This window comes from Akebia trifoliata, chromosome 12 (assembly GCF_017979445.1).
Source record: "Akebia trifoliata isolate Shusen 1 chromosome 12, ASM1797944v1, whole genome shotgun sequence".
NCBI classification, from domain to species: Eukaryota; Viridiplantae; Streptophyta; class Magnoliopsida; order Ranunculales; family Lardizabalaceae; genus Akebia; species Akebia trifoliata.
Window position 1 is genome coordinate 18,458,885 of NC_141386.1, and position 12,971 is coordinate 18,471,855.

Genomic DNA, 12,971 nt, shown 5'->3' on the forward strand with positions numbered 1-12,971 from the left:
TGACCAAAAAGAAGAGATTTGTTAGAATTAGCTTCCGTATTCGTTTCTCTAAAAACAAATGAGAAGGAAATATCTTCAAAATTGGATGGACACAACATTAATCACTCTGTGTGATCACAAGTCTTCCCATAGGGAGCCTCTCTGATGATAACCCCAACAAGTCAACTTCAAGTGCCCAAGATTGACAATAAGGCTATGGAAAGGGAGGAAGTAATGACAAACATTGTCTAAGATTAATCTTCCAACTTGCTAAATAGGTAGGAATTTATTCTGAAAAATTCTCCATTAAATCTTATACGCAATTAACTAACCAGTCTTGCATTTTTGAGGCTGCCATTGAAGCTTGTCTTAGTCTTCCTCAAATAGCTTTAGTGCTGGCCCATTCCCCGGCAGTAATTAAGAGGTCGTAGGCAGATCTGAGCATGAAATATCCCGTCTTCCTTTCCTTCTAATCTGTTTGCCAAGTTTAGTCCAAGGATCTAGAACAGAGTTTGGAGAACTCACTCTCTCCCCCCTTTGCATTAATAATATGAAGCTGCGAATCATAGCGAAGCTTGCTAGAGAACTTGTGCACAAGAATTCGCCTTCAGATAGACAAGGTTCGTGCCAAAACAAGCTGTCCTTGCTATTTCCTATTGTGTGCCCAGTATCCATCTTAGTCTTTGCTTCCCCAAGAAATATCAGTAGGGGGATTCATGGTCTAGAGATGATTAGTCTAATAATCATCAATAATGGAGCAGATTTGGATCGCTCACGAGCAATCCAATAATCAACGATCAACCCTTTAATAAACTTATTTGGATGGAACAGTTTATCCATTCGCATAAGAAAAGTCCAAAGGATCAACCCCATTGCATGGATGAGCTTAACCATCGGCCCACTAGCAAAGAAAATATTTTCAATCAAATAATCGATGGCCCTGGATCGTCAAATACAGACAATCCAATCATATGCAAGAATAGTCTCCCCAGTTCCTATAAGATAAGCATTCTCAAAGCTTTTGTTTTACCATCACAACAACAAATCATTTTCAATAACTCTCATTTCCACAAGAAAGAGATGAGAAAGAAATTGTAAATTAGCTGATAATAACCACAACAAACTTACTGTATTCTCTTCATTAATTTTTTCACTCTTTCTGTATTTTTCAATTCAAATCTCAAAGGGATTGATGACCAATCCCTTCAGACAGATTTTATTTACTGCTGTATAACACAAATGTTAAGATTGCAGCTACAAAACATACTCACAATACATGATCTGAAAACCACCACCTAGCAATTTTCTTATAAGAAAATAAAAAGTCTCAGTAAAAAGAAGATAATAAAACTGATGATTTCATCTTTAATATTATGCAAATAAAAGCAAACCCAACCGGGCAATTTGGGGCGTTACATGCAGTTGCAGTAAAAATACCCTTAACAAGATGCATGGCAACTCCAAAGACAGCTTAACAAATGGGAAGTCAGCAGCTCCTCTGTACAGGAAATGAAGATATGCTCAATCCTAACAGTTATTGTAGGAAAAACATTGTGTAGTCTAGGGTTTGCAGCAGAGGTATAGATCTAACTTCGCTTTGTATTGGCCGGAAAGAAACCTTTTGAAGGATGATCAAGAGAATATGCAGGCCAGCTTCTTCTCAAGACCATCATCATCTTCACCGTTCTCAGCTACCAAGTCATCCTCATCTTCATCAAAATGACAATTACGCTTCTCTGACCCAACATAATCTTTCTTTGATCTTCTGCTAGTGTCTTCTGACGTAGTTCTGCTCTGACAACCAGCTTTCGTAACACCATCGTCTTCACTTGCCCAGGCTTTTCTTTTTTCTTCTTTGATCTGGGCAAGGGTCTTCGGTCCTGTAAATGGGATCGATTCCTCAGTGGGTCTCGTCTCCCTTGAAGTCGGGCCCCTGAAAACTTCTGATGGAAGAAACTGTGGTCTAGCTTGCCATCTTCTTTCCCTTTCACGATGCCCGGACCTGTTACGTCTTAGCTTTGAGCGCCTCATCCAACTTCGTCGATGGCTGCCGTTTGATTCATCATCTTTTTCACTATGCACACCAACCATATTTTTCCCCACCTCGGATGCCAATCTCCCATGGCGACGGTGGCCCATGTCATGACTCTCATGCCGTTCTTGGCTCCTGCCACTCATAAAGGATGATCCACGCCTTTTTGGGTTGCGGCACGCTTGATGGCCATTGATCCTCCTACGTTTCCTTAGGTGCTCCCGAAGATCCATGCAGTTCCGATCATTCACTTCAAGTTGTCTAGGCAAGAATTTTCTCTTCTGGAATGGGTGCTCGGGAACTCTCCCGCCATAATGAGTAACATTGTCATCCTCCACATCATCGTACGAGTCATTTATCTTGTGCTCGTAAAAAATCCCCGAATCTGGGTGGTACTCCATAGGATACCCAACAGGATCTTCATAATCATAGTGGACCAAATGGGTATTGACCTCCATAGCCTCCCTATCGTGGACCAATAAGTACTCCGAGTCATCCTCATAGCCCAAATTCTCCAATCCATCATCCACAAGTACATCTAACCCTGGAGATGATTCCCACAATTCCTCAGCTTCAGTGCAATCGCCTACTCGCTCCTCTGAACTCTGATCTGGGCACAAAAGGGATCCGCTATCAATAAAGTCTTCTGCTATTAGTGGGGTGACCATTGCCTCTTCACAGTCAGGGATAGATATCTGAGGAGAGGGGCTCCGCTCCACATCATTAGGAATTGATTGATGAAAATTATCTTTAGCATCAGATGGATTAAGAGCTGCTTCAATCAATTGAGGTCCTGTATCACTTCCTGCGGATGATTTATTTTCTAGATGGACATTTGTGATGGTGAGAACTGATTTTGAGGCTTTCGAAGAAATGTCGTTGGGACCATGCATGAAAGAGCATTTGTCACCCTTGTTGCAAAATCCATTGAAGTAAAAATAACAAGGTACATTGGTCTTCTTCGTGGGCAAAGCGGCAGGCTCTGATGAAGTTTCAGGGCACCCATCCAATGGCTGCAAAAGGAGCAATAATTGGTTTACAAGGTATCATTAGATGACTAAACACAAATATAAAGTTAGGATGTCAAAGCCAACAACATAACCATACACTTCATGAATAACCCAAATGAGTGAATCTAAATGTGTCAAAACAGAAGATGATTTTGGATTCAATACAAAATTTGAAGATAAAAGTGATGTATAAAAATGATTTGGGAATCGAAGGACCAAATCCTTTTTTTCCCTGATTAGTGTGGGGACAAATTTGATGGCAATACAGGAATAAACACCACCAAATTTTCCGAATAAATCTAGATAAGGAAGAGAGTTATTTGCAATTGTTTTAAGGTATTTGATGGCGTAAGCTACAAAGAAAGAGTGCAAAACTCAAGTGAAGCATGCCTAAAGGACATGACTAGCAACCCTGAGGAACAAAAGATGAAGTAAACCACAGGGTTCAACGTGTTTTTGCAAAAACATAGTCAAATGAACATCTGGGCAACGGTGCTGCACCAGAGACAGAATTGAAATATAAATTTAAAGCTACCAAGAGCGTTTTTCTCTTCTCCCTTCACTACTCTATGCTAAGTTTTTTCATTCTTCTACTTTCATATACTTTCTTTAGGTCATATTTTCATTACTCTTCTTCAACATTAGTATCTACAAGTCTACAATTATTCAAGATCAAGAATTGAAGAAGCAAGTCTGCAAATCTTTCATTTCATCATCAACTTCTCTTTTAGAAGTAATATTCAAGCAAACTTGGAGAGTAGAGAGAGACATGGAAAACCTTTGGTTGCACTCATAGTATTAAATTTCGACATATTTCCACGAAATATACCGTAATATTTCCATTTCCACAAGTTCCAACAAAAAATTTTAATTGACAGTTTCTTTTTGTATATATTTTGGTGGAAATCACTATTCATTTCACAAAATATTTCGATGAATAGTGAATTTCGATCAAAATTATCAAATTTTAGGTATAAAAATACAATATTTTGGTGGAAATATTTCGATGAATAGTAAACTTAGACTGAAATATTCTTTTTTTGAAAAAAACTTATAATTGCTTTTAGAAATAACTTGTAAATTACACATAGTATTTACTAATAAAAAATTGCATATAACATTCGTCTGTTGGTATAAATGAATTATGATTAGTTATTTATATATATCATCTTATTTTAATGTGTTCTAAGCATATTAGTGCGTTCATATAAGTACACAGCATACAATCAGCCATGTTTCAATTAGTTGGATACATTAGCAATTTATTCATACTTATTCAAAAAATAAAAGAAATATAATAAGACATGGATGCAATGCTTAAAGGTAATTTATTTTAATGGCTTACATATTAAGTTGTATGTAGTCAGTGCAACATTGTTATTCCTATTACTACTGTTAGCCTCTCAATACATGTGCGCAAGTGTAGCAAAATGTTGTTGATATTCAATTTCACACTCCATATGGTAGTATATTGTATTTTGATGACTTATTGAGTGCGTTTTAATGCTTATTTTATAGTTTCCTAAAGGGTTAATGAAGATTTCTTCAATATTTCCGTCATTTCCAAAAATTGTATTCATTTCCACATTGATCGAAAGATTTCCATTTCTAGACTAACCGAAATCGAAATTTAATACCTTGGTTGCACTATAATGGGTGATGGATGCAGCTGGATATTAATTAACAATCTAGTTAATTTTCCTACAAGTATTACGTTTTTAAAGTCTGTTGATGCATGGTCCCATTCCCATACAGTCAAATATCTAGATTATACAATTGATGAAATAGGATAAGAATATGTTGTCCAAGTTGTCACGAACAACGTAGTCTTGCATGAGGTTGTTGGTCTTCTTCTTATGGAAAAGCCACCTTATTTATATTGTTGCCATTGGTGACACGATGTATAGTCTAATAAAAACCGGAAATGAGAGACCCAAAGTTATGGGAAAGTGACTTGTATTTGTGAAGCTATAAGGTATCACACCTTGGGGATAGGTACATTCTAAATTTATTGGTAGGACTAGAAAAATTGTAGTATTTATGTATATGCATGCCTTATTCCAAAAAAATAACATATAATGGCAATTTTCTTCGCCTTGCAATCACCAATTTGAAACAGCTTTTTTGACACCACAATGCACGCATAAAATAAATTAAATTTTGTAGTGTTGGTACATTGGAACAACGGGTCTTGATCAAAGAAGGTCGAAGAGAAATTGGTCACGCCAAACTATCCTTTCGCTAATGTTTTGGACGGATGCCTCAAGGGCATTAAGTAGTTCATCACCCTTAACGTGTGAAAAGCCATCAATAGGATACACTTATGACTATATTAAAATAAGCTAAATTAAAAATAGTCAAAAATATTTTATATAAATAGCAACATTATAGGTATGTTTTAGACATTATAGACAAGAGATGGGGCAGCCAATTTTCATCTCCTGTGTATCTGGCTACCTATACGCTTAATCCTTCTATCTATGTTTTCTAAGATGTGCAAGTGCATTCAAGCTACCATTAAAAAAACTAAGACCATAGACTATATTATTACAGTAGATTACGTGTTACCTATTTGTGAATGCGACCACGACCAATGATGGAAAATTATTAAAATTTCACATTTATTTTAATTAAGATTGTATTTGGTTCACATCCAAACAACAAATTATATACACAAGTAATAAAAAATTCTAAAGAATAACTTCATCAATCAGGACAAGTCTAAATGTATGGTTGGATATATTGATGTTTGCCAAAAAATAGTCCCCAATAAGGAAGAGCAAGACAAAATATCATCGCAAATGGACTCGCTACAAGGAGTGAGAAAGGATTTTTAGAAGAGAAATCATCACCTGGCATAATGCTACAAAATTTACAAGTATAAATATGATTTTTCATTTAGAATTTAGAAGGTAGAATAATTATTTTATTGCCGAGTACCAAATATTTTGCAATATAGTACAGTTGACAGGTGGCCGACTCACAAAAGGAATCCAATACAAAAGATCACCATCTAAAGAGATTGGCCATAAGAACTATTGGCCTAATATGCTCGACAAAGGGATGTGAGCGCAACAGGAGTACATTTGAGATGGTAAATAGATTCTTTCATAAAATTTAATATAAAAACTAATCAAGAATATTTTGAGAAAAAAATTAAATAATTCAACATATTTTGATTTTCAAATGTTAAATAAATTCACCCCAAGAAGAGGAATCCACTTGAACAAAAGAACCTCAATGACTTGATAGTTGTCTATTACAACCAGTAGTGGTGCTACTGAGTCCTAGGGAGGCGAAAAAAGCTAGAATTCTACAATCCCATCTCCTTTGAGGGATCATTTGAATGGAGAAGACCGACATGGGCCCAAGTTGGACAGGCCACATTTAGATTGACACTAAGAGAAAGTTCAAGTCATCGAGACCTATTAGCAGTTAGGGCCTAGAACTAGTAGATGAGAATGAGATAAAAGAAGTTGAACCGTTGGACGTGGACAAGGAAATAGTGAAATCCAACAAGAAACAAAAGAAAAAGAATGCATTGAAGAAGGTGATTCGATGAGGATGGTGGTAATGATGGAGATATTGTAGTTGTATTTTTCTTAGATGATTCATTTATAAATTTGTGTGCATGTTCATGAATCATATTTAAATTAATAAAAAAATATTCATTTTTTTTTTTTTCAAATTGTCGAGTTTACGCATTCTTCCATACTTGTTAAGCATGCAAATAAAATAAATAAAAATGAAATTGAAAATAAAAGATTAAAAAATATTTCTTTTAGAGTAGTTTAATCATTGCAATTTTTTCCTAACTTCTTTAGATTAGAAATAAAATATTATAATATTTTTCTAGAGTTGTTGTAATAGTTGCAAAAAAAAATTCAGTTTTTCTAGTTTAAGAAAAAATAAAAAATAAAAATAAAAATAAAAAATTCTATGTGAACATATGCTTTTGCATGATTGTATATGCACAGCATAGCATATGCTACTTGACATTGGTATTACTACCTCGCAGAGGTAGCACTTGTTTTTTTGATAAGTTTAAATCTTATTAAAAGGGGACAAGATGGCCCTGAAGAACAAACTTACAAAAAGGCAAGGGCTGCTTAGGCATCCTCTAAATTACAAACCATATCCCACCTGACAACAAGATCCTCATAGAAGATACCTTTAACAACTATGTCCATTCACTCTTTGTTGGAAGGGTAATAGTATCTTTATACTTCTGTTTCTAAGTACTCTTATGTCTTCGCATTGTCTATGTGCTCATTTGTTATTTGTATAAGCTGGTAAGGAAAATTTAGAACGTTCACTCTTTCTCAATATGTAAGAAAGTGAGGTGTGGATTGTGGGACATAATCCACTCTTCTCTCTTTCCTTTTTCTTTTTTTCTTCTTCAGCTTGAAACCCTAGATCTACAGCAAACTTTACATTTGGTGTCAAAGCAAAGAGGATCTCATTGAGGATTGCATATAATACACATCTTTTGCTGCCATCATTGTGACATCATTAGGCCGATCAGCTGACATCGTCAGTTGTAAGGAAAGGTCAGACTTGTAAACCCAAAAATGTGTTTATTGATCACACTATTTTAGTGTTTATGGTCATTTGCAAACAACCATGAATAGTTTTTTGTGAAAGAAAGTGATGTTTTTTTATGTAAACAGCCTTTGGAATGCACAGATGAGGTTGATTTGTATAAATCAGCAGAGTATTTTTTGTATAAACAGCCTTCAGAAGTCTAATTTGTGTAAATTATGACAGATAGTGTGTTCTTTTTGCTGCTTGGGACTCTTCCATGGCCTATACTTTGTCCAGAGTCGAGTTGGTATACTTGAGGTTGTTATCGTTAAAACCATGGTTAGTAGTATTACTGCAAACATTAATTCACCACATCTTGGCCCATTCTAGGAATGCCGGTATGGGAAATATTTCCCTAGATAATCCAGGATTGAAAATCACTACAGTAAAGGTAGATGGATCGAATTGTTTGGAATGTTCTCAGTCAGTGAAGATGTATATTGGTGGATGAGGTAGACTTGACAACACCAATGGAAGGTTAGGGTGTCAATGGGTCCATTTCGGTTTGGTTCCACATAGACCAAAAACCAAAACCTACATAAAACATCAATTCTGATTCCAAATATGATACTCTTGGACAAGAACTAACCCTATTAATAATCAATACCTATAGGGTACCCTATAAGATAGACATTTTCTAGTTTTTACTGAATGAGAAGGCTTTTGTGTTGTGTGCTTGCAACCTCTAATGATGTTAGAAGCTGTAATAATCATGAACTTGAGTCATGTCATGATTAATATTTAATTACTTATAAATAAGTTACAAGTAAAACAAATCCACTCCTTACCTATTTAACCGATGGGTATCTGAAAGAGACCCCATTTTTAATGGGTTCCTAAGATGGCTGCCCAGAACTGAACTGAACTGAAAAAATGATCGGATCCATGATGGTCTACTCAATATCAACTTTTTTTTATAGGTATCAAAATCAATTCCAAATACATCAATGTAATCGGGTGATTGGGTATGTGGGAAAAACTAGATCACTATGGTTCTTACATACTGGCATGTAATGTAGATATTGTTTCTTACAAGAAGAAAGTTGAGTGAACACGGATCTTCAAATTCCTAATAGAGCGTAGTTTAAAGTTCGAATTTGTGGATTCTTCGTATGGAGAAGATTCCATCACTGAATCAAGTACATGCCTATGCGCAAGTTGAAGAGAGTAAGTATAATACAATGCAATAGTACAGAGCCCGAGAGTTCAACAATTACTTCCAATGCTACACCTCAAAGGTAATAGACAATGAGGAATTAAGTGTATAAGTAGAGCACCACCAGATGATAAAGACAAGCTCAAGAGTACTTATCGTGGATCATGCTACACTAAGTAGACCTATTGGGACTTAGTTGGGATGCTCGACCAAAGTTTACTAGACCTGACTCATCAATTGCCCATATTGCAACAGCATCTAGCAACTTAGTTTCTACGTCCGAGCCAACTGATCTGGTTGGTCCTTCCTTGAGGAAGATGGTTGTTGGCTTAGAGGAATTAGAGAGCCTTCACTGCATGAAGTCTCAGTGGGATGGCACAACTATGGTCATCTTTTCTTACATAGGTATCACTGTATATGCCAATCATGCTAGTGCCAATCCTTTCAGCTCTCCCACCAAGATCATTGATACAATGCTTCTAACTATATGATGAGTACATCTTCATTGTTTTCATCCTGATCCACTTGTTCGAGTGTAAACAAAGTTAGGGTTACTAAAGGATCTACTTCTTCTATATTGACAAAAGGAAATAGGAATATTCTCCCACATTTATCTCTATCATATGTTCTTCATGTCCCTAAGGTCACCACTAACCTTTTATCTCTCGGTAACCTCACAAGATCTTTAAACAGTAGTGTTACATTTGTTAACTTCTCGTTGTGTTTTTGAAGACCTGAGTATGGAAAAAGACTATTGGATGTGGTCGTGAGGCTAGTGGTACCCATGATCGAGTCCCCCTTCTCATTCTTCTGTAGCTTGTCAACCTAATAGCATTACTATTGCCAATAAACATCATATAATGCGCTAGCATTATTGGTTGGACAATTTTTCTTTTCATACTTCCAGACTTGTTTAATTCTATTTCCTTCTCTCTTTTTTTTTTTAATTGTGAATTTTCCGAATACTGTCATAAGTCCTATCACTCAAGCAATAATAAATGTGATGTTCCTTTTCAAATTGTTCATTCTGATGTCTGGGAGCCTGTCTTAATCCTATTATTTCATTATTTGGTTACCGTTATTTTTTGACATTTGGCAATGATTGTACTTGTAGTACTTGAGTATATCTTATGAAATTTAAGGACAAAGTGTGTTCTATTTCCTACACACTTCATCAAATGATATGTACCAAAGTTGATAAACCTTTAAATATCATGATGTGACAACAAAAGGAGAATACAATTTTTCTGATTTAGAATCATATCCTTCTCAGTTTCATAGTTGGACTAAGATATTGGTTCAGGTGGACCTCAAGGTGTTCGAATTGAACCATTGTTGGGTAAAGAACAAGAGGGGCATTAAAGTTATCAACCAAGGAGGGAAGCAAGGGAATGTGTCGCTAAAGTTTTTGGAGGAAGAGGTATGTTGCTAGGGGGTTTGTTGGTCAAGGCTCATGGCCCAAAAAAGGACAAAAAAGGTGTGGAGCAAATTCGTGGTAGCAATGAGAAGTTGGTGGTGGGAGACTAGAATGCCCATAAGAAATTTATAAGAATATCAAAGTTCTCCAGTAAGGGTTGGATGTCTCCATTGTTGATTCGTAAAGGAGAGGATGGAAATCCATGGTTGATGTTCTGGCCAAGAAAGAAGTTAGGGACACCAGGAGTTTGAATGAGACCTCAAAGGGCAAGGAAGTGCAGTTGAGTCTGTGGGTTGAGTTCACTAAGCCTCAGCATGTGAAGAAATTTGTAAGATGGAAAGTTGTGAAGGTTTGTGAAGCATCATTGGAGATCTAGTGGGAGGATGTGCAGGAGGAGATCAGGCAGCTAGCTCGACCCAAACTGAAATATGGTCTTATTATGATGGGTCCACGTGCACGTGTTTATTGTTTCAGAGAGATCTGACAATGGCTTTTTCCACACCCTAAAGAGAATGGACATTCACGACAGTAGGTGTTCTTTAGGCCTTGGTATGCTCTTATCTAAAGGCTTCCTATAGACTGGTCAAAGGAACAGACTTGGGTTTAAATCATTGGGCGTTCCTTTCCCTTATGGAAGATTACGGTGTTCGAGTACATTAGCAAGATGGTTATCATAAAAAAAAAAACATTAGCAAGATGCTCAAAGGTTTGCTGGAGGTTGCAGGGAGCACCATTCTGTGTCTGACTTAATGGCTGCAAGGGTTAGTATCAAATTTGTATGTGTGACATTCTTGTTGGTTGAAAGTATCTATCAAAAGCTTTCAATACTCGGTGGGCTTGAACGGAGGGAGCATTCAGATAGTGGGCCCAGATATAGGTTCCCATGAAAACTAGTAAATATCAAATCACTTAGAAGTGAAGAAATCACAAACAAAAAGGAGGCAATGAATACGAAAGATTATCAATGGCCAGAGTCTGACTTGTTTGAGGCGGTAAAAGGTTCAATTGGTGTCGTGAGGGAGGAGCCTCTACAAGATTGGAGATATCTATTTTGGCCTGTCGTTATCAAGCCTAGTAGACAGATGCAAGGATATATCAAGATCTATAAATTTGATTTCAAATGGTAACATGTTCCAGAAGACTTCGAACAAAAGGGAGAGATCGACTAACATGTATATTCTTGCCAGGTAGGGCTTAAAATGGATCGAATTTTATCTGAAATCTGAGTGATCTGAAAAACAATTTGGACTGGGTCAGGTCCGATTCAGATTAAGTAAAGCAAAATAATTCAGATATGGTTTTATCTACTAGGATCCAAGTCTGATTCGAATATGGATTTGAATCCAGATAAAAAAATCCATATCTGAATATGGATATAGGCAGATCCAGCCCGGTTCCAACCCATTTTAAGCCATATTGCCAGGTGCTTATCTCGTCTTTGAGCTTCTAAAAATTTATCTTGTATGCGTAGGTGCAGAATGATCATATTGCCTCGAAAAACACGAGCCACTAAATGGAATGTGTTAATGTGTCTAATTTTGGGTCATCCCCAAATGAGGAGCTCTCACACGTCAGATTTTGCCGATGAGGGGAAAGCTTTGAAATCTAACGGTCTAAACATGGTGTCATGGTTATCAAGAGGTGACCATGTGGACTCAAGTGAAGGCTTTTGGGGAGAGGTGGGCCAATCCAATGTTGGAGGACACTCAAGGCTTCGGGACCTGTCTAACATCCTTATGTGATTGACCATTTCTCGACATGTTGGACTGCTCGAATGGACTTTAGTTCAAGGCCACATGAAGGCATTTGGAAAATTGCCATAAATGAACCTTTGGTTTTGTACAACGAAGATCCCTTGGCCAAGAGGGATTGCATCTTCTCAACTCCATGCTAGAAGATCGATCCAAGATAGGAATGCGGATGGTAGGATGTCGAGTGTTTTCCATGCCATGTTGTGGTTAGTGTCTCTCCCTCTACACAACAAGGAGTTGAAGGTACAAAAATGTTGAAATCACATTCTCTTCTTTTGGGTCTTTTCAGTGGCGGAACCAGGATTTTCTAATACGGGGCAAACTATAGTCAACAGATAACATCAGCATTTTCTCTACAACATTTTTCCAATGGAAAAAATGATAATAAAGATAAAAATATGTTAATTTTATTATAAATAAGGTACCATTGAGAAGGGAATTAAAGAAACCGATAAATAAAAGATATACAAAGGGATTTTATCCAAAAAATCATCTCACTTAGTCACTTATACTAAAGAATTTCTTTACAATTTTCCTCAACAAGTTTTCAAGTTCTGAAAGTGTTGCATGATCACCTCATTGTCAATGTTACTAAAAACATCCTTTTCAATATATGTAACCAAACTATCAGTCAACCACACATCTCCCATTCAATTATGTGGTCGAATATTTACACTATTCATTGTAGAAAATGTTCTCTCAACAATAGTAGTGCAATAAGTAGGATTAGAATATAATTTTTTGTCTCAACCATCTCTTAAGCAAGGGAACCAATCCCACTCACTTCTAAAAACTTATTGTTAGAGAACATGTCAATAATGCAAGTCTCAAGTTGACTATCAACTGCAATAAGATATATAACAAAAAAATCAATTGAATAAAATTAAGAGACGAACCAATTATTTGTCAGAAGCAGAGAATAAATCGCTTAAATTCAAACATGCCACAAAAAAGGTAATTTGATATTCACCTCAATAAAGCAGTTGCTAACTTTTTGAAGCTTCATATCATTGGTTGAGCAGAACAATTTGGCACGATAATG

General features: G+C 36.4%; 1 protein-coding gene across 2 annotated transcripts in view; it reads right to left on the reverse strand.

The window, feature by feature from the left end:
• Positions 1-1,261: 1,261 nt before the first annotated feature.
• LOC147388992 (zinc finger CCCH domain-containing protein 32-like) overlaps positions 1,262-12,971 on the reverse strand; it is a 38,077-nt gene continuing 26,367 nt past the window's right edge. For both annotated transcript variants that reach the window (XM_086418526.1, XM_086418527.1), the window contains exon 3: positions 1,262-3,024. In XM_086418526.1, the coding sequence (XP_086274652.1) occupies positions 1,612-3,024 (1,413 nt within the window). In that variant the 3' untranslated portion in view covers positions 1,262-1,611. The remainder of the gene's footprint in view (positions 3,025-12,971) is intronic.